The sequence below is a fragment of the Camelina sativa genome, chromosome 20 (assembly GCF_030686135.1).
Source record: "Camelina sativa cultivar CO46 ecotype springtype chromosome 20, ASM3068613v1".
NCBI classification, from domain to species: domain Eukaryota; kingdom Viridiplantae; phylum Streptophyta; class Magnoliopsida; order Brassicales; family Brassicaceae; genus Camelina; species Camelina sativa.
The window spans coordinates 27906659-27926690 of record NC_141899.1 but is presented as its reverse complement, the minus strand read 5'-3'; the positions used below and the strand labels follow the sequence as shown (position 1 = coordinate 27926690).

The 20032-nt window shown below is 37.3% G+C and overlaps 2 protein-coding genes across 8 annotated transcripts; both read right to left on the bottom strand.

The window, feature by feature from the left end:
* On the bottom strand, window positions 1-5820 carry LOC147919474 (uncharacterized). Its single transcript, XM_087503980.1, has 7 exons — window positions 5494-5820; window positions 4541-5337; window positions 4226-4395; window positions 2396-3354; window positions 1644-2279; window positions 1305-1552; window positions 1-844 (listed from the first exon to the last, which is right to left on the bottom strand). The coding sequence occupies exons 1-7, from the start codon at window positions 5818-5820 to the stop codon at window positions 1-3; spliced, it is 3981 nt and encodes a 1326-aa protein (XP_087360106.1).
* Window positions 5821-9883: 4063 nt separating this feature from the next.
* LOC104771403 (glucose-6-phosphate isomerase, cytosolic) lies at window positions 9884-15520 on the bottom strand. 7 transcript variants are annotated; one of them, XM_010495914.3, is made up of 24 exons: window positions 15306-15520; window positions 15164-15199; window positions 14850-14905; window positions 14674-14750; window positions 14418-14499; window positions 14284-14331; window positions 13908-14063; window positions 13732-13828; window positions 13595-13637; window positions 13187-13254; window positions 13011-13095; window positions 12635-12683; window positions 12294-12366; window positions 12149-12209; window positions 11790-11856; window positions 11499-11555; window positions 11357-11410; window positions 11121-11249; window positions 10962-11025; window positions 10801-10874; window positions 10653-10706; window positions 10482-10550; window positions 10184-10381; window positions 9884-10103 (listed from the first exon to the last, which is right to left on the bottom strand). In XM_010495914.3, the coding sequence occupies exons 3-24, from the start codon at window positions 14901-14903 to the stop codon at window positions 10080-10082; spliced, it is 1683 nt and encodes a 560-aa protein (XP_010494216.1). In that variant the 5' UTR covers window positions 14904-14905; window positions 15164-15199; window positions 15306-15520; the 3' UTR covers window positions 9884-10079. The 7 variants fall into 7 exon arrangements, with proteins under 7 accessions (XP_010494216.1, XP_010494217.1, XP_087360638.1 ...); XM_010495915.3 differs by having other exon boundaries at window positions 14850-14908; window positions 15306-15417; XM_087504512.1 differs by having other exon boundaries at window positions 15086-15199; window positions 15306-15416.
* Window positions 15521-20032: the final 4512 nt, after the last annotated feature.

The window sequence follows — 20032 nt, the reverse complement described above, 5'->3', positions numbered from 1 at the left end:
TTATTCCACTTGCAAGCCCAAAAAGTATTTCAGCTCTCCCACCATACTCATCTCAAATTCCTCTGACATGCTTTTCACAAACCTTTGCACCAGAGGTTGACAGGTAGAACCAAAGATGATGTCATCCACATAGATCTGAACAAACATTAGCGCGTTGTCACTGTTGAGAACAAACAGTGTCTTATCTACACTTCCACGAACGTAGCCTTGATCCAGGAGAAATGTAGTCAACCTTTCATACCATGCTCTCGGAGCCTGCTTGAGACCATATAGCGCTTTCTTCAGCCGGTACACATGCTCAGGATGTTGTGGATTCTCAAAGCCTTTTGATTGTTCCACAAACACTTCTTCTTGTAATATGCCATTCAGAAAGGCACTTTTGACGTCCATCTGATGTAATGTGAACTTGAGAGCACATAACACATCGAACATGAATCTGATTGATTCTAACCTCGTTACTGGAGCAAAGGTGATGTGACCGAAGGACGCGCTAGCGGTACGGACGGAAGAAGCGTTCTCGGACAGAATGAACTTGACGATGATTTCCTTGGACAAGACTTGTGGATTCCAAACTAGAGTGAAACAAACGAGGGAAACGGGATATGACGGAAAACAAACAAGCCGTTTGAAAGATCGAGCTTCTGGCCTCGATCCGGTCGAACGGATGCGGTTAGGATGGGTCGAATGCGGAACGGCTAGCGAGTGGTTGCGATATGGAAACGAAACGATGGACTCGGAGATAGATTGATTGACGACACGAGAGGTTTGGCTCTCCTCTCGATACGGCCAAGCTAACGACGACAAACCCGGTTTGGAGTCGCTAGGGTTCTCTCTTAGAGCAATCCTAGATTGAACTAAAGAAAGGGTTGAGACAAGATCAAAGAATCTCTCTTTGAGAAAAGTTTTATTTTCATTCAAGTCTAAAGAACTACAAAGAGCTAAGAGAGGTTTTAATAGCTAGGTTAAGGGAGGGGCTTAAGGACACGCGGACTCATATTGGTCCGCACAATCGTCCATTGACGTGTTCTCTTTGCAAATAGAACATGTCGCCTCCTTTGAGCAACAAACTTAGCCACAAACGCTCTAACGTTCAAAATAGAATATTCCAAAGTTCAAATTAAAATGCAACGCATAAGAGAAGAAAGAACCGTCTTTGGCCTTGACGCGAGAAACAACTTAGCCTTCGACGTTTTGCACTAAGCTCCTTGCCTCGTTAAAACCTCCTCCGGTATACCCAATGGGACAAACCCGGAGTGAGGAAAAATAGTACAATTCCTCGCTATAGTGACTTTGGTTGCCTTCACCCTTGGGTAAAAGTGAAGGCCATGCGAACTGAACCTTCAAGCTCTTCGTTGGCCGGGTGATGTTGAACGAACGATTGAACGAAGAGGTTGATCATTTGTTTGGCCGCCTTGGTGGAGCTCCTTGACCTCGTCGTGGCTCCTGGGAGAACTACTGGTGCCTTGGCCGCGTTCGAAGTAGACGTCTTGGTCGCGTCCGGTGTGTCTTGGTCAGGCGTCTCGGTCGCGTCCGGCGTGTCTTGGTCGGCTTCCTGTCCGGTGCTCACATTAAAAGGTCTCATCAAAATCAACTCCTTCGACTTGAGAGTAACCTTGAGCCACCAGTCTTGCTTTGTTTCGCACGATGCACCCACTGGCATCACTCTTATTCTTGACGATCCACTTTGTTCCCACTACATTGACATTAGCATGTCGTTTAGTGAGTTCCCACACATTGCTGCGCTCAAATTGTTCCAGCTCATCTAACATCGCAGCGACCCAGAACTCATCTCGAAGTGCCTCTTTGTGATTCTTTGGATCCATAGTTGAAACAAAGCAGGCGAATTGAACGATCTCAGAGTCCTGAGAGACAGTGTTAGGAACCACAGCCTTCTGTTTCTTTCTAGCCAGCTGAGCAAAATCAATCTGTTTGCCTCTGGTAACTCTACCCCCCTGAATCGCACCGATAACATCGCCTGAGGAGTGATTCCGATGAACTTGAGAAGATGGAGTAAGAGCATTTGTTGACACCACAGGGCTGGCAGGGGCACTATGGCTGTCAGACCCTTGCTCGTGCTTCTCATCATCAGTTTCCAGATCTTTGTCGGAGATAACAGGTACCATATCAACTTGTTGAAAAGAAGTATCATCAAAGACAACGTTTACTGTTTCTTGAACCGATCTCGTGTGTTTGTTGTAGACACGGAAAGCAGTGATGTGTCCTGAATAACCAAGGAAGATCCCTTCATCACTCTTTGAGTCAAACTTACCCAACTGATCCTTGTCATTCAAAATGTAGCATAGACAGCCAAACACATGAAAGTAGCTTACTGTTGGAGACTTTCCTTTCCATAGTTCATATGGAGTCTTGTTGGTCCCTGGTCAGACATACACACGGTTGATGATGTAACAGGCGGTGTTGACAGCTTCATCCCAGAAACGATGAGGAACCTGATTACCATGCAGCATAGCTCGTGCCATTTCTTGCAGTATTCTGTTCTTTCGTTCGACAACACCATTCTGCTCTGAGGTTCTTGGAGCAGAGTACTGATAAACAATGCCCTAATGCCCGCAGAATTGATCAAACTTGTCATTCTGAAACTCTCCTCCATGATCACTCCGAATAGTTTGGATATAACATTTTTCACTCTTAATCTGCAGGGCAAGTATGCGAAAGCTTTCATGGCATCTGATTTCTCACGTAGAAATCGCGCCCAGGTGTAACGAGTGAAATCTTCAATCATGACAAAGATGAACCGTCGCCCAGAAATGCTTTGAACTTGTATTGGACCCATCAGATCCATATGTACCAGCTGAAGTGCATGACTGGTTTGAATGTCTGCCACAGGCCCATGAGACGCCTTGACTAGCTTACCATTGTTGCAAGGATCACATATGAAATGTGGGTCACCTTTTAGCTTAGGAATTCCACGCACAACTTCTTGATTTGCCAATTTCATCATAGTGCGAATATTAAGATGACCGAGTTTTTGATGCCACAACTCTGTGTCCAACTTAGTAGTCGTGTTAAAACACTGCATTGATGATTTCCACATGTAGCAGTTATTACCAGATCTCCTGCCTCTGAGTCGCACTGATCCTTGTTGATCAACAGCCTTGCACCCCTTCTTGGTAGATGTGACATCTAGGCCTGATAGACTCCTGGTAAGGAATCTGCTCCCAAGAACACACTCGCAAGGTCTTGAAGATGAACGGTCATAAAGATGATGATCAATGGGTCGAAGATGCAGAGACAAGATCGACGAAGAAGGTGCAGGGTTGGATTTGCAGCGGATCAAGAAGATGAAAGGGATGAAATGATGCAGCGGATGAAAAGGGGGATTGAAATGAACTTCTAAGAGAGATGAAAATCTCTTAGACTTCAGGCTCGAGTTCAACTTAGATATGACACACTAAGAAGAAAACAAGTTGAGAAGATATTACATACTTCTCAGATCAAACAAGTAGAAAGAAATTTTTGATGAGAAACAAATGAGAGATACATGGTGCTTAAATAGAAAAGGGGAAACGAAGGAGAAGAGTCTAGAAGGAGAAGAGATCGAGCACATGCAAGAGTCCACACTCATGCAAGCTCATTAACAAAGTCTTGGAAATTACAAAAGCAATAAATGCAAAGAGATAGAAAGAAAATGGGCCAAGGCTTTGTAAGGGCCTTGGACCACGACTTGGGCTGGCAAAGGGGGCTTGAAAATGTTACTTAGGCCTCATTAAAAACCTTGTCAAGAAAACCCAATGGGACAAAACTTGACCAAGGAAAAAAAAGCATCCAAAGCAACACTTTACCCTTTACCGAGCACCTTGAGCTGTGATCATTGTGAAAGTTGTTTGAGCCACGTCTTCAAGCTTCTTGTCCAACTCCTTAAGTATTCCATTAATGGCTTGGTTGAACCTCTTGGACCGTGACCTTGTTATAGGACCCGCCGGGACGATCAATGCTTCCTCCGCTGCTTCCGCTGGTACAAGCTGCTCCTCCGGTGCTTCCGCTGGTACAAGCTGCTCCTCCGGTGCTTCCGCTGGTACAAGCTGCTCCTCCGGTGCTTCCTCTGGTTCAAGCTGATCCTCACGTCCATGTTCTTTGGTCGAGCTTTCCATGGTCTCATCAAGGCCTTCATCACACAACCGGCTAATACTTATCAGATTTGCCTTCAACCCTTCGACCAAGAAAACATCCTTAAGATGTGGTTGAGAATCACCACTAGTTGTACCTTTTGCTCGGATTGTTCCCTTTCCTCCATCACCAAAGGTAACTCTTCCTCCAGCAACATCTTTTAAATGGGATAAATTGTCGAGGTAACCAGTCATATGCCTGGAGCATCCACTGTCAAAGTACCACTTGGCCTGATGAAACCTCTGTTTTTTCGGCTGTGAATGCCACCTGACAGTAGAGATCATCTTTCCTGACATATCCCTGAGTGTTTCTTCTCACAGCTGGATAAAACTCACCACGTCACACCAGGCTAGACACACGATTCTGAAATTGATAGCATTGGGCTTTATAGTGAGTTAGATGTCCACAGTACCAACATCCTCTTCTTCTACTAAGCTGAACAGGTCTTTGAGTCGTCTGCTGAAAACCACTTGAGGCATATGGCAGTCTAGTAGACAACTCAGGCTGCACCCTCATCCTTGGGATTCTTGGATTTTGCTTCACAGAACGCTGATCATACGGTCTAGTCGTTGTAGAGAATTTCTTCTCGTTCAGCTTGGGCTCAGACCCCATCCCTTTGACAAACTGAGTGGTCGTGTTAGTGTTTCTTCCTTGATAACCCAGACCCCACTTCAGATTGCTTGATCTTCCAGCGCTAAGCAGTGTATCCAAATCTTTAGTTCCCTTATTCAGCATTCTGATATTCTTCAGCTGTTCTTCTAACTGCTTCTCAAGACGCAGAGTCTTAGCCTTCTCTTCACTTAGTTCTTTAGTGATCATTGCAATATGTAGTTGCAAAGTATCTCTTTCAGAAGTCAAGTGGGTGTTGTCTTGAGTCTTCTGTAACACTGTCTTGATGAGAAGCTCTATCTGATCTTCTATCGACAAATCAGCCTCCTCTCCATCTGAATCAGATTCAACCTTCTCATCTATGTCTTTGTTTTCCAACACCACATCATCTTCTTCGTCTTCCTCAATGACACCCAGCAGTGCAATGAAGCTGTTCAGAACCTCTCCTTTGCTGACTTCTTCATCTGAGTCACTTTCGCTCCAAGTAATGTAAGACTTCTGCTTGTTCTCACGTGAAGGACAATCAAACTTAGTGTGACCATAACCCTTACACCCATAGCACTGCAGAGAACTCTTACGTTTGTTGTTTGGACATTCAGACTTGTAATGTCCAAAACCCTCACACTCAGCACACTATCGTTCTTGCTTGTCACTCTTCCTGATCTCCTTATTAGTATCGGATTTTATCAGCGACGTGGTTCCCTTTCGCTGACCCCTTTCCATCTTGCGAAAGTACTTCTTAACCAATAAGCCCACTTTTTCTTCATCCGCAACCTCCTGAGACTCTGCAAGCTTCTGTTCTTCTATGGCTTTAAGGGCAAAAGACTTCTCATTCATCTTTTCTCTCTTCTTTAGCTGTATCTCAAACGCTTGCATCATTCCAACCACCTGATTGTACTTAAGCTCATCAGAATTCAGCGATACATCTATAGCATACTTGTGTGGTTGAAACTTCTCAGGCATACTTCTGAGGAATTTCTTCACAAGCTTCTTGTCCTTATATTGTTTACCCAAGACTACAGCTTCTTGCGCAATACCACTCAACCGACTGCTGTAATCAGCGACTAACTCAGTTTCAGACATGTGCAAGTTTTCAAAGTCTGATGCAAGATTGTCCAGCCTTGTACGTTTGACCCTACTTGTTCCCTCAAAAGTGATTACCAGAATATCCCATGCTTCCTTGGCGGCTACACATCCTTGAACTTGATTGAAGATATCCCTAGGCACGGACTTGAAGATAACTGACAGTGCCTGTCAGTTGTGTTTGGACTCCACTTTTTCTTCTGCTGTCCATTTCTTCCTGTACTTAGGAACCATTTCTCCTTCCTCATTCTTCTCCGTAGGATGTGACCAACCATCTTCCACCGCAAACCAAGCTTCCATGTCGATGCTTGAGATGGCCTGCTTGATTGACACTTTCCAAAAGCCAAAGCACTCAGGTTCGAGTTTCAATGGTGATTGAACCGCAACAAAATCCAGTGATTTCTCCATATCCTTGTTGCAAGATCTCACCTGTTGAAAAAAGGATACCAAAACTTTTTATCAGGTGTCTGCTCTGATACCAATTTTAAAGGTATAGAGAACCACAATTCAAACAACCCGCTTGGAAAGGCGCCAATCAAACGCTTTTATTCAATCTTCCGTTTGTTACAAGAAATGAACCTAAGCCTACTCTCCTATCTATCTAGCACAACACCCTGTGTAGATCTAAAAGAGTAAAACAACACACTCACCTTCTAAGCCTTTTTGAGAATGCTTGAAGGTTTACAAATCTCACAACTTTTTCCCCATGAGTGCTAGCTCTTTTTGCGGCTAGCCCTCGTCACTTTATAACCCCACAAACGATCTCTAACCTAGATCTTTGTGAATCCTATCTAAAAGGAAATATTCTTTGTTCCGAGGAAATATCATTCCTTATCTCTTCTAAGAAAATATACTCTCAATAACTTCGAGTATATCTTGATCTCTTCTTCTTTCCTTCTCACGCATCTTTTTACCGCGTCCCACAATCTTTCTCCACGTCAGCACATCACGCCACATCAGCATATCAGCACTCTGAGACACTTCGCAGGCTCCTGTCACCTTCAGAGCTATGATGTACTTTCAAAACTAAAAATCTCCTTTTCTGACAATCAAAAGTCCAAACTTAAAAATTGACCAAAGAAAAAATATGGAAAAAGAAAACACAAAGAATACGTAAGAAATAGTCGATCGAATAAGCTTGATCTCCATCACAGATAGGAAATCTCTTTAATCTCCATGTCATGCATGTCCTTCTTCCCTTATTAGAAACAAGGCATTAGCTAGCCTCTCTTGACATTTTCCCTAGCTTACATAATAGTAAAAGATATTAGATTAAGAGCACGGGTTGAAATTTATTTAATTTATATTGTAATTTTTATATAAAATATAATTTATATGATTGTATTTAAAAGTTTTTTTGGATAAAATATTATGCAACAAAATCATATGCTAAATATGATGACTTGAAAAAAAGATTTATTTTGTAATTTTTATATTGTTAATGATTCTAGATAAGTACTCATGCTATAACACTTATTAAATTTTCTATAATTTTGTATATTTTCTATTTTAAAATAAAATTTTAATATGTTGTATTACTTTATGTATGTGAATTTATTTCAACAATATATATTCTACCTTATGAATGTCATTATAAGACATAATTTTGTGAATTTGGTTTTTAAAAAGCGAGTTATTATATTATGAGTAATTTAATATATTGTTTTAATTTTTGTTTTAATATACTTGGTTTTTTGAATTTTTTTTTTTTTTTTCCAACCTAACATTAAAATAAATTAAAAAGTGACTCCAAGATTGGTTGACCAAACTGGAGCAAATGAGTTTACAAATGAGACTTCAGTAGCTAAAGATCTAGAGGAGCGAGCAAGACAGTCTGCTTGGACGTTTGACGTTCGCGGAATCTGGGTCAGGGTGAAGGACGAGTAAGATGATCTGAGGGATTGGAAATCTTCCAATAAATGCGAAAAAGCTGGCCAGTCATCCGGAGTCTGCACCAACGCCACCAGTTCAGCACTATCTGACTCAAAATTCTGATAATCAATCTCCGCCGCCCGAAGAGACTCCATAGCCCAAAGCAAGGCATTAAACTCCGAGTGAAGGGAAGAAGGACTGCGTCGAGAACTGCGAGCTCCCAAAAGTAGCGTCCTGTCATCATGGGTACCAAACCACCAACCCAAGCCCTCGAAAGTGTTGGTGGTTTGAAATTCTATCATATTATAGTGACATATTATTGACATTACTATAACAAACCAATTTAGAGTGTTTATAGTTTCTAACTTTAACATCTAGTTTCGATATTTTAAAAATATTTCAAAATAAATTATTTAAAGTTTATTATATTATATAAAATTATTAAATTCAACAAAAAGTATGAAATTGAATTTAAATATTCAAATTTTGACCCGTTACTCAGTAAAATATTTAATTCAATAGATATTATTTTAAAAAAATAATATTAAGTAAACTTGAATATTTTATAGATTGAATCATTTGTATCTGTTTTTAAAAATTTAACTTATGGTATATCCGGAAATAAAACTATTTTTTAATTATGATAAATAATATGATAATTTATTTGTTTCACAAAATAGACTCATATATAAAAATGAGAGGTGAAGTAAAATGATAATTAACAAATTAACATGTTAAGTTAGATATCAAAAGATTTTATTTGATGAATAATTTAATAAAGGAAATTAATATGGTAAGTTAGATGAAATCAAATGATTATTTAAAATATTCTCTTTAAGATTTTTGGAAACAATAAATCCAGACTATACAAATAATATAAAACTTAATCTATAACTTATTTGTACCCAACTTACTAAAATTATATAGTTCACAAAACAATGTTGTATACTTCCGTTTTATTATATAGAGGATTGATTTTAAGATGATACTAATTGAATTAGGGTGTTCAACTCGGATAAACCGATCCAAACTGAAATGTTAGATTCAAAAAACACCAATCTATTAAGGATATAATTGACTAAACTCCTAATTTAAATCTTAATATGGTTTAAAAGGATTCATTTTTCTATGGTTTAAATGGATTCATTTTTCTATATTTAAAACACCAATCTATTAAGGATATAATTGACTAAACTCCTAATCTTTAAATCGAAACCAAATCTATACCAAACACTTTAATATGGGATTAGGTTTAATTAGGCTGTAGACCATTATTCATAAACTGAAAATCTGAAACCAAATCAAAATCCTGATTGAAACACCCCTAACTAAAAATGTTTGAATATGAACACGGAAGCCATATACAAACCCTGAAATAAACACAGAGTGTTAACATGAAAATTTAATTGTTCGTTTTTAACCAACCCACTAACTAACTAACCTCAACAGTCCCACATGGTAAGTTAATGAAAACATTCAGTTGAGTCGGACACGGGCAAGATCCCTTAACACGACACGACCGATGGAAGCGCCATTAGTCGGTTGAGTGTGTTGATGTTGTTGCATGAACGGTATAAGTGCATATCTTGTTTTATTAGGCTAGTTTTGGAAAGCAACAAACCCCAAAACTTTGCAATTATTAAATTTTTTACGTAGGACAGGTCGAAACTCCTATAGAAACGTCATACTAGCTTAGAACATCTTTACTTGGATTACAAGTGGCAAAGTTATATGACTTTATATGAGCGTTTATCGATTTTAGAGGCGGTCACCCACCAAAGTAAATGACTGCTAACACAAAAAGCACAATCACATGGTCATATCATGGACTTAACTCGACACAACTCGTGCACATGATGGGGTCATGCGCCGACAATCATGTTCGTAAACTACCATTCTCAGAAAGAAACAAAATTTCAATCGTGGTTTGATAAGGAAACCAGAGTTGTAAAAACTCATCACTTCATATTCTTTACATGCATTTGAGTGAACTTTTTAGTTCTAAACCACTAATTGTGTAAACAGTGTTGAAGTTGAGCAAGGAGTAAGGACTTGTGGCAAAAGTGATGATGTTTAGCATCGGTTATGTTATTTTCTGAAGTGGTTGTGTTCTCATCCTCGTCCTGATTTGGTGACTTATTAGGATACAAAAAAGGCTGTGAAATATTCTTAAACCTTTTATGAGCGTAACTTAGAAAAAAAATAGCTCATCAAATAGATACGCTCCCAATTCTGAAATTATGGGGTTGAATCCTCACTTTTTGATGATTTATGAGTGCCAATGAAGTATACTGATTAGGGACAGTTGGGAAAAAAAAAAGAACAAGGGTGAAAAATGCTCCAATGGTTCGCGTTTGGTTGAAGGAGGAGAAACAGGGGCTTGTTCATCAGATCTGCGGCTCGGAACTTGTCTGGAAGAGTGTTTGAGAGATGATTTTAGGCAAAGCCATGAACGAAATTTGAGAATGTGAAAGTCTTTACAGAATCATACCTCGAGATATCGTTTCAAAAGTGTGGTGGTACTGTAATTGAATCCCTCGAGAGCCGTTCCTTGAGTGCGTGATGAATGAAGCTGCTTCCTCACTTGAGTAGCCAAAACTTTTCCTAGCTCAACTCCCCACTGGTCAAACGAATTGATACCCCACACAAAGCCTTGAACTGCAACTCTGTGTTCATAGATTGCCAACAACTGAAAACAAAACATATACAAAAATGTCAGCTTATATATAGCAATGACCCTCTGTTCTCAATCTTAAGACTATACTGATAAACCTGAAATAGAGACAGACCTGGCCAACACTGTAAGCAGTCAATTCTGGAAGTAGAAGGCTTAGAGAAGGTCGATTGCCGGAGAATGTCTGTGGAAATATACCAACAGTTAGTAACCCAAATACGTGATTATACTGAAAAACATAGAAGTCCTTTTTTCTAATAATGATCCAAGACCATATATTTTTTACCTTGTGGGGAATGAGATTTTCCGAAACGTTCTCTTTCTGCAACTGTTCAGGTGTCTACAAAGGAAAAACCAAAAAGTTTGTTTTACAACGGAACCTTAGTCATACATCAGTCTCTATCTATCCCGCATGACCAAATGTAATGTCTTACTTTCCCATATGCAAGCGCATCAGGCTGGGCAAAAAAGTTGGACATTAACTCGTCATGGTTACTGACCACCTCTCCTGTGAATCAAATTCAGAATTTAAGAAAGGGAATACACAAAAAAGAACTCAAGTCAAATTTACAACAACAGAAATGGAAATGCCTACCCTTCAGGTACACAGGTTGCTGACTCTTCACAATGCCAATAAAATCACAAGGGATTACACGCCCCTAAAACATCATTTAGTAAGATAAATGCATTTATCGTTAGCTTATCAGCTAAAACCCAGTCCAAAATTCCAGTAAAATCTATGTGTAGCATGTACCTGGTGAATTAGTTGGTAAAAGCTGTGTTGACCATTTGTTCCAGGTTCACCAAAATCAATCTCACCAGTCTCATACGGGAGAGGCAGACCATCAATTGAGACTCCCTTTCCATTACTCTCCATACTAACCTGAAATCAAACAATTGGTCCCAGTAAAAAGAATTAATTTTTAATGTCAAAAATAGATATGAAGAAGCAAGGGTTAAGAAGACAAAAGGAAAACCCAGTTCACATGCCTGTTGAATGTGCGGAGCAAATTTCTCAAGGGCTTGAGAGTAAGGTAAGATGGCCTGAGAAAACCAAAGGATGTTAATGGAGGCTGAACATCTTAATCCGAGAAAAAAAATTCAGCCTGTTGTAGAAGTAGTCAATTCTTACCCTGGCAGGATATCCAAGAAACGATACATTCCATACACTCAACAACCCTAAAAGCACCTGAAACCGTTAAGAGATCACCAAATCAACCTCTCACACTGCCTTGACTACAGTAGATACTAACATATGGGAATCTATACTGGGAGTAAATGGAAATGCTTGCTATCAAATGAGTATAAGGGCTGCTTCATGACAGAGTGATTCTATATTATCTCACACACCCAATGCACTCATACATATTATCGAAGGAAAAATTTAAGTTACTCTTGACGATTATCAAAATGAAGCACTCACAGGAATATTCTTCTCAAATGGTGTGGACTGGAAATGCTGATCGATGCTTGAAGCTCCCTTCAAAAACCTGCAATACAAAATAGAAAAGACTAAATATCAACTGCGTCCTTTAAGAAGGTTTCTTTGGGATTTAGAAACATAGAACATTCCATTAACGGGAACACAAGAGAAAGGAAGAAATCATTCTGATACGGGAAAACACAAAACAGGGTATACATGAATATATTTCCTGAAGCTTTATAGTTAGAACCAGTACATCTAATGCTTATTTAAATAATCTCTGAAGACAGATATGTATTACTTCCTATCCTATTCCTAAGACATTTTATGAAAAGGATAATAAATAGAAGTTACCGTACTTCTCAACCACAGAGAAGCCATACTGCAGCGACAAAGGTAAGACTCCAACAGCACTACAAACTGCAGCAGAATTTCAGATAAAGACTTAAGTAAATGGATATGGGAGAGAAAATGAATCCAACAAGAAAACAAACAAGAACTTACCACTGTACCTTCCGCCGACCCAATCCCAAAATGCAAATGCATTGTTTGGGTCAATACCGAACTTCTCCACTAACTGTTAAACAAAACATCCAGAGTGTAAACATGTTCCTGACTTTCTGAATATGAAAATGCTGAAGGAAGTAGAAATAAATCACAAATCCTAGAGCATGGAGACTACCATTGTCCACTAAACCTGGTAGATAATTCAGTTTAAGATTAGATTAACATGTCCATCCATTACATAATCAGAAAGCCTCAACATTATCAGAAAGGCTCAAGTCTCTGTATTCGGTTTTAACAGAAAAAATTATGTCCCCAAAGAAACTATGGCAAATACATACCGCAAGATTAGTGCTGACAGCAACCATGTGTTTTGCAACAGCCGAAGCCCTGTTAAGTTATCCCATGTTAGATGAATAACGAATAAAGAATAACAGATTATATTTTGAGCAAAATTGCTAGTAAATGTAAAAGCATAAAAGATTTCCTCTGACGATAATGTCTACCGTCTACAATAGGGTATCACAAATACTTTCCATAGACATATACAAACAGGAAAAACAACATGCACTGATGCACGTAGCCGAAGTATGAGCAAATTCATTACTACATCACTGAGAGCAGCCAAAACGAGGAGTTGTAGAGAGAGACAGATCTCTGGCCATGGTTATTGTAAGTTTCTAACAAAACAAGATTTAGAATGCCTGAAATACTAACCCAAGAGCAGTTGTAATCCATTCCCTCAATGTTCTAGCGTTCAGCATTGTTTCAGCGGTAGTAAATGTTTTTGAGACCACCACCACTGGAGTTATAAGTATCCTCAAGATTATTTAGAGTACAGCCCATAAATGGAAATGATAAAGGTGCATTTACTGATAGTTTTGAGCATGAACCTAAAGTGGTTTCTGGATTTAGTCCATTGATATTTCTCGCAACATCAACAGGATCAATATTTGCAAGGCTGCAAAAAAAAGACACACATTAAATTGAGGTGTAAACATAGACTGCCACAAGACAAAAAAATATATATATATAACCAAGAATGGAATCCAAGATACATAACTAGATGCTAACAAGTTCAATACAGCCTCCTCTTACTAAGTTACCCGAAAATTAGATAAACAAGGAGTATGTGACACTAGTGGTAAAAGAACACATAAATTAGGAGTTTCTGTGGACCTTCAGGAGAAAATTTAAACCGTAAGCATATCAATGAAGACAAGCATTCATTAAACTACCAAAGCCTTGCGGAAATAAACAGAGAAAAAAAATATGTATAGGAAAAAATACGTAATTCTTACAATCGCAGCTGGCGTCCTTTAGCACTCTCTAGAGCTTCGGGATCTGAGTATGAACATGTATAAAAGCATAAATTAGAATTACACCAGCTAGAAAGAACACTAGCAAGAGGCTAGGTACCAAGACTAGATGCAGCCACCTGTTTGAATAGCAGTGTGCACAAACAGTGGACCTAAGAAGCTGCCACCGATACCAACTGCAACGACATCTTTCAGTGGTTTGCCCGTAGCTCCAACCTGTCAATTAGTGCAGAAAACTTAACACATAGAGATGTAAACTTTAGAGGTAGCCTTTCTAGTGGCATGTGCAAATTACCCATGAACCAGAGCGAATTTTCTCAGAAAATTCCTTGATCTTATCTAGAACGTTCCACACTTCTGGAACCATATTCTTTCCATCAGCCTTAATAACTGCATCTTTTGGAGCACGGAGCGCAGCATGAAGAACTGACCTGTTCTCCGTACTGTTAATCTGGGGAAGCCATTCAGAGATGTTACGCAAAGAAAAAATCAGACAACAAGAGATGAAAGAATGGAGATGAGAAAAAAACGTCTATATCAGTATACCAAAGGAAATAGAAATGTCTTCATTTATATACTCTAAAGTGTAACACTATATGATAAAATCAAACTGAGATTCAGAGCTATTCCAGTATCTTCCTATATATCCTTGTTGTCAATGTATAACTCACATGATCCCCATTGAACATTCTGCTGATCTTCTCTGTCAACTGAGCAGCCTGCATACAGAAACAAATGATTAAAATCTCGAGTGAAATTTCATCGCAGTTGTATGAAAATCTGCCAATAAACATCCTGCTTTCACCTTTGCCAAATTCAAAAGCTTGTCCATCGTCTCTTCAGTTGCACGCTGTCGAGAATAATCCAACAGCAGCCCATCAAATTCCCTGATAAACTCATACCACACAGAATGCGCAATTACTTAAAACATACACAAATTTTGATGCCACGACACAAAACAAAAACATCCACCTTCTCTATAATAGCTATAGAGATAACCTTAAAATCATTTATATACAAGAAAAAAAGAAAAGATAAGCATATGAATGATTTACACATACATCATCATAGACTGGCATCTGTTGGCATCACTCATCAAATCACGCAAATGAGTCTTCTTAATATCTTCTACATGTCCCTGCCAAAATTACCAAAACAACCCCAAATCACTCTTCTCCAAACAAACACCATTGACAAACAAACTAAGAACAGAGAAATCTTAGAAGACTAACAATACCTTCAAATCCTTCCAGGCTTCGGTATCACAAATCAAAGCAGTTGACGACGCCATAACTGCTAATCAATCAATCAATCAATCAACAACAACAACCAAAAAAAAAAAGTCAAATATAAAAACAAGTTTCGTTCATCATTCAGCTATGATAATAGCAAAACTTCAGATTCCGATACATTACGCATTTCACATAACAGTTTTTTTTATTGACATTAGAGAGAATCGGTACAATCGGAAACCTTATCAACGAAACGAAACGGTACAAACTTTGATTTCGTTATCAATCGAGAGAAGAGGAAAAAAAAAGAAGTAAGAACCTGAGGATCTTCGAAGATGAGGTGAAGAAGAAGGTTCTGGTAAAAGAAGAAAAAGAAAAGAAAAAAAACCTTGGTGAGGAAGACGCCTTGGAGAAAAAGAAAAAAAAACAAAAAAAAGGCGATAGGGAAGCGTGAGACGGACCTGTGGGTATGACACGTGTCGGTGGAAGGTTCTGCGCTCTGCAACACGCGACTGAACGGTGTTTAAAACGGTGGTTTGTTTTTTAATTGGGTTAAGAGAACTGATTAGGTTTATTGATTGTTCTATACGCCGGAATACATAAATCATCAAACGGAAAGTCAAATATTATTTGAGACTTTTATTGCATGTTTTCTTCGTTCAATTCTATTCTAGACAACCTCAAAATTCAAATCTTTTATCATTTTTAGAATTTAAAATATCCTCCCAATTAATATTGTGAAGTATTGTACATTTCTACACTATTATATGTATTGAAGCAAAAGAATTGCCTAGCAATTATGTGATAAATTTATGACTTCTATTAAAACGAAATTTGTTACTATCTCCAATTAAGAAATCGCTAGGCGGTAGTCCGGCGGCGAGGACGGACCTAGCGCCTTGCAAAGAAATCGGAGATTAAACGGAGTTGAATCGGGAACTAGTTTTATATATTATATTATATTAAATTAAATATAATTCATTAATTTTATAGATTATGTCAAATATATATATGTACAAATATGTTTAGGCATTATTAATTACAATTTCAACTAACGAATATACATCTGACAAAAATATATAGTTAAGAAACTAGTCTTATAATTACAAAATAATCTTACTAATATATAAACAAATCATTACGGTAAAAAAAAATACTGAAAAGAGAGAAAAAAAATTAAAAAGTCATAATTCAAAATCTCATATCCCACATCGGTTGATGGGGGAAGGAGGTGCTCACAACTTCACTTACATCGGTTGAGGCCCACTCAAATTATAAGGCCCAACAATTATTAGTTGAATTTTGGGTTATTAAATCGGTTATTCAGCCGATTTCAACGATTAATCAGTATAAAATCGGTCAACGATTTCTTAGACCGAATTGCTCAAAATCGCGGCGGTAATGTCCCGATCAGCGATTAAACAGGCGGCTAGGCGGCCGCGTTTTAAAACAGGGTCATCCCCTATATGTTATAGTATAGAAAATAACTTAACAATATTTACAAATTATCATTTTTGTGAAGTACAAAAAAATAATTATTTAATTCTTCAAGTTTAGAGAATGATCGCTAAATTCCTCAGCTTTTGGTAATTTGCAAAATTATTCCTTAACTTGGACCGTTTGCAGATTAATTCCTCAAGTTTGTGCAAAATTAAATTTAAAAAAAATATATTCTAGACTAGCACCATTCTAGGTTTTTCTTCCAAAATTAGCACACACGCTCAAGTTTTCCAAAACTAGCATTTTTCTATAATTAATTATTATATTAATTAATGAAAAAAAGAGAGAAAAAAAAATAATCAGAGTCTTACAAGAAGCTTAGGGTCGTACTAAATCGGCAAAATCTCTGACGACTCCACAAGCTCTGTTTTTAAGAAAAGAGCATGTGTTTGGAGCTTGGGTTTTCTAGATTTGGAGGGAAGAACCGATAGATTTTGATTTGATTGTGGTGTTGATGAAGGTGATGAGCTCGATTTTTTGCATACAACAAATCCACCGCCACCGTCGTTTCAGTCTGCAAATTCCCACGACCACGAAAATGGACTCAGCAACGGCGAGCTTCAGTGAGAGAATCTTGTTCGCTGTTATCGAATCTATTAATCAAGGTAAGGATTGAAGTAAAAATTAAGTTTTTGGAATTTTCATTGTCAGATGTTGAAATTGTTCTTTGTAAATTATGACTTGTTGTTGTGTGTAGGGAAATGAGGAACATGAGAGAGAGAGTTACCAATGATGAATGAGATCAAATAAGATTTCAAATCAATTGGAGTTTTGGACTATGGGATTTGTTCATAAGCTCTCTTTAGTCTTGCTTCTCGTTTCAAATCATTGCAAATCAGTTAACTAACAAAAAACACCAATCTTTAAACTTTTTATTGTATGTTATTGTAATGTTTGAGTTAGATTTTTGTTTGTCAAAAACAGATGATGTGTAGAGCACATTTTTTCAGAAATGGGGAAAGAGAAGTCATAAGAAACTGATGAATCAAGGATTTGAAGCTTCTATAAGTATGTTATAGTGAAGCTTGTAAGGAGATGGAGATTAGAAGGACTGATTTGAATTGGTAGGTATCTAGCTTGCTATGAGTTTTTTTAATTGTTTTGCTAATGGCATAGATCAACTTGGTAGTGTTTCTTGGGGTTTTAAGGTTAATCAATCTGGTAGTGTTGCAGAACTAGTTTAAATGTGGGGTGATATATAAGATATCACTTGAAGTAATGTTAAAACAAAAATTGAATTCATGGACTGATCATGTTGTTGAATAAGGTTTTCAGGTCTAACTCAAGTGATTGATGATATACATGATGACAAATATTTCATGAACAAAGCAGAGAGTTGATGATGAAGATGGGAAAATGAGCACTTGAGTGGAAGTTTGAGTTCGTCATTATGGAAGGTCTTCCTAAAATTCAAAAACACCTTCCTAAAAGCTATAGAATCCTTCCTAAAAGCAATGGAATCCTTCCTAAATTTTTAAAAATGAGTGTTTAAATCTCTTTATATGTGTTTTGCTTTATTGTATCACATATTACTTTATTAGTGATATATAATGATTTGATTATGTGCACATATTGGTGTTTTACAATAAAGGTAGCAAATAGAAATATCCAACATGATGTTTTAGGAAAATCTTCCTAACGTCAATGAATTCTTCCTAAATTTCAAGGAGTTCTTCCTAAATGTCAATGACTCCTTCCTAATGCTCTTTTTTTTATTTTCATGACGGTCTTCCTGAAATTCAAGAAATCATTCATAAATATATGAGAATCCTTCATGAATGTTACATTCAAATCCTTTTTATATGTTTACTGGTGAAAACATAGCTATCTACCAAAATATCGAGATAGTTAATACAAATCTTCCTAAATATGTTTTAAAACAATTTTTGTGGTGAAAACCATCCAAACTATCTTTCATAACTAAAATCCTAATGCTAAAACAAAGACCATGTGAATACAAAGACTCAAACTGTAAATACTTCAATCTCATATGGCAACTGAAGCCTTCAATCTTGAATGAGCACCGTTCGTCTTTGATTCTGAGTGCTATTACAGCTCCAATTCTTTCTGACCATATATGTGTCTCTACAAAAATAATTACCACATGAACTACCAATGTTACCACAATAATAAGAGCCAAACACATCATGTATTGCATTAGATGCACTGATTATGAGAACAATTCCACAGCTACTGCAATATTTGCTACTCTTATATCCCCAATTGAGAGAAGTATAAGATAAACTCCAACAAGCAATGATCAATCCTCATTTCCTGCAATAAAAAATGAAAACAAGGAATATGTTTCAGGAACGTCTTTCTAAATTTGCAACAATGCTTCCTGAATTTTCAAATGTGACTAAGAAACACATTAATACACAAGCAACAAACAATAAATAATACACAAGCAACAATCAATAAGGATAACAACATATTATACATAAGAGATAAGATAACTGAGTTCTTTTTTAAAAAAGGTTGTAGTATGGGCAAGGTTCAAATCCTATGGCAAACACACTTTAAATTTATTATTAGGTAGTATATAAATCTAAAAACACAAAGATAGAAGCTTAATTGATGGTGCATGCTAGGCCTAACTCAGCTCCAAGACCATCTCAATAAGCAACAAGAACATCCAATTTCAAGACTCGTCGCAAATATACTTACAATAAACTTGTTCTTAAAAAACTAAAACGACCAAGTCAAGTAGACTAATATAAATTATTTAGCAGTCAACAATAACTTGATTCTTTAATTTTTGCAACAAATTCAAGTAAGAAAGAACGAGACTTCCATAATCAAAAATCCTAATCACACACACATAAAAATTACAACTGCAAATCATACACACATAAAACCAACACTGAATCATCTCAAGTTCTGGTTTGTTTATGTCCTCAAATACTAGCATAACTAAATTGATAAGAATATGGTGATTTAGGTTTTTAGGGATTTGGAAAAGTCAAAATCACATACATATAAAAGTTACAATGCTTACAATTTCTACAATAAAAGAAGAATAACAAGTGAAAATGGATATAAAGCTTACACTAGGAAGACCAGATGATGAACAGTGACACGAAGACGAAGAAGATGATCGGGGAAGAAGAAGAATCGTGAATCTGATACGTGAACGTGATACCACCGTTGATTGACCGACGATGATACACCGACCGACGATGACACACCTCCAATTCAGATCTGATTGGGTTCGTCGGTGGAACACCGTTTGCATTTGATTTTGGAATCGACGGAGAGGGATGAGTGAGAGAGAACACGGTGGTTACAATGTCACGATTTTGTTTCAGATGTGAGAGAGATTATTGTTTTAAATTATTAATATTTTATTTTTAATGATATACAAATTTGTGCTAAATTTGGAATATTTGAATGTGTGTACTAGTTTTGGAACAAAAACTTAAATGTGTGTTATTTTTGTCAATTGCCCAAAAAAAATCAATGTTAACTTATAGTACATTTTTTAATTTAACATTGTCTTTTCAAGTTTCAATTTGCATAGTCAACATATATAACTTGGAGAATAAAAATTAATCTACACATACGATAGTTAAGGAATTAATCCGACGAACTAAATAACATTTTTCTGAAAATAGTCTGTTTTGGTTTAGGAGTTGTATTTAAAACATATTATAAAACCAAACATAAATGCTATGTACTCTTCAATCGT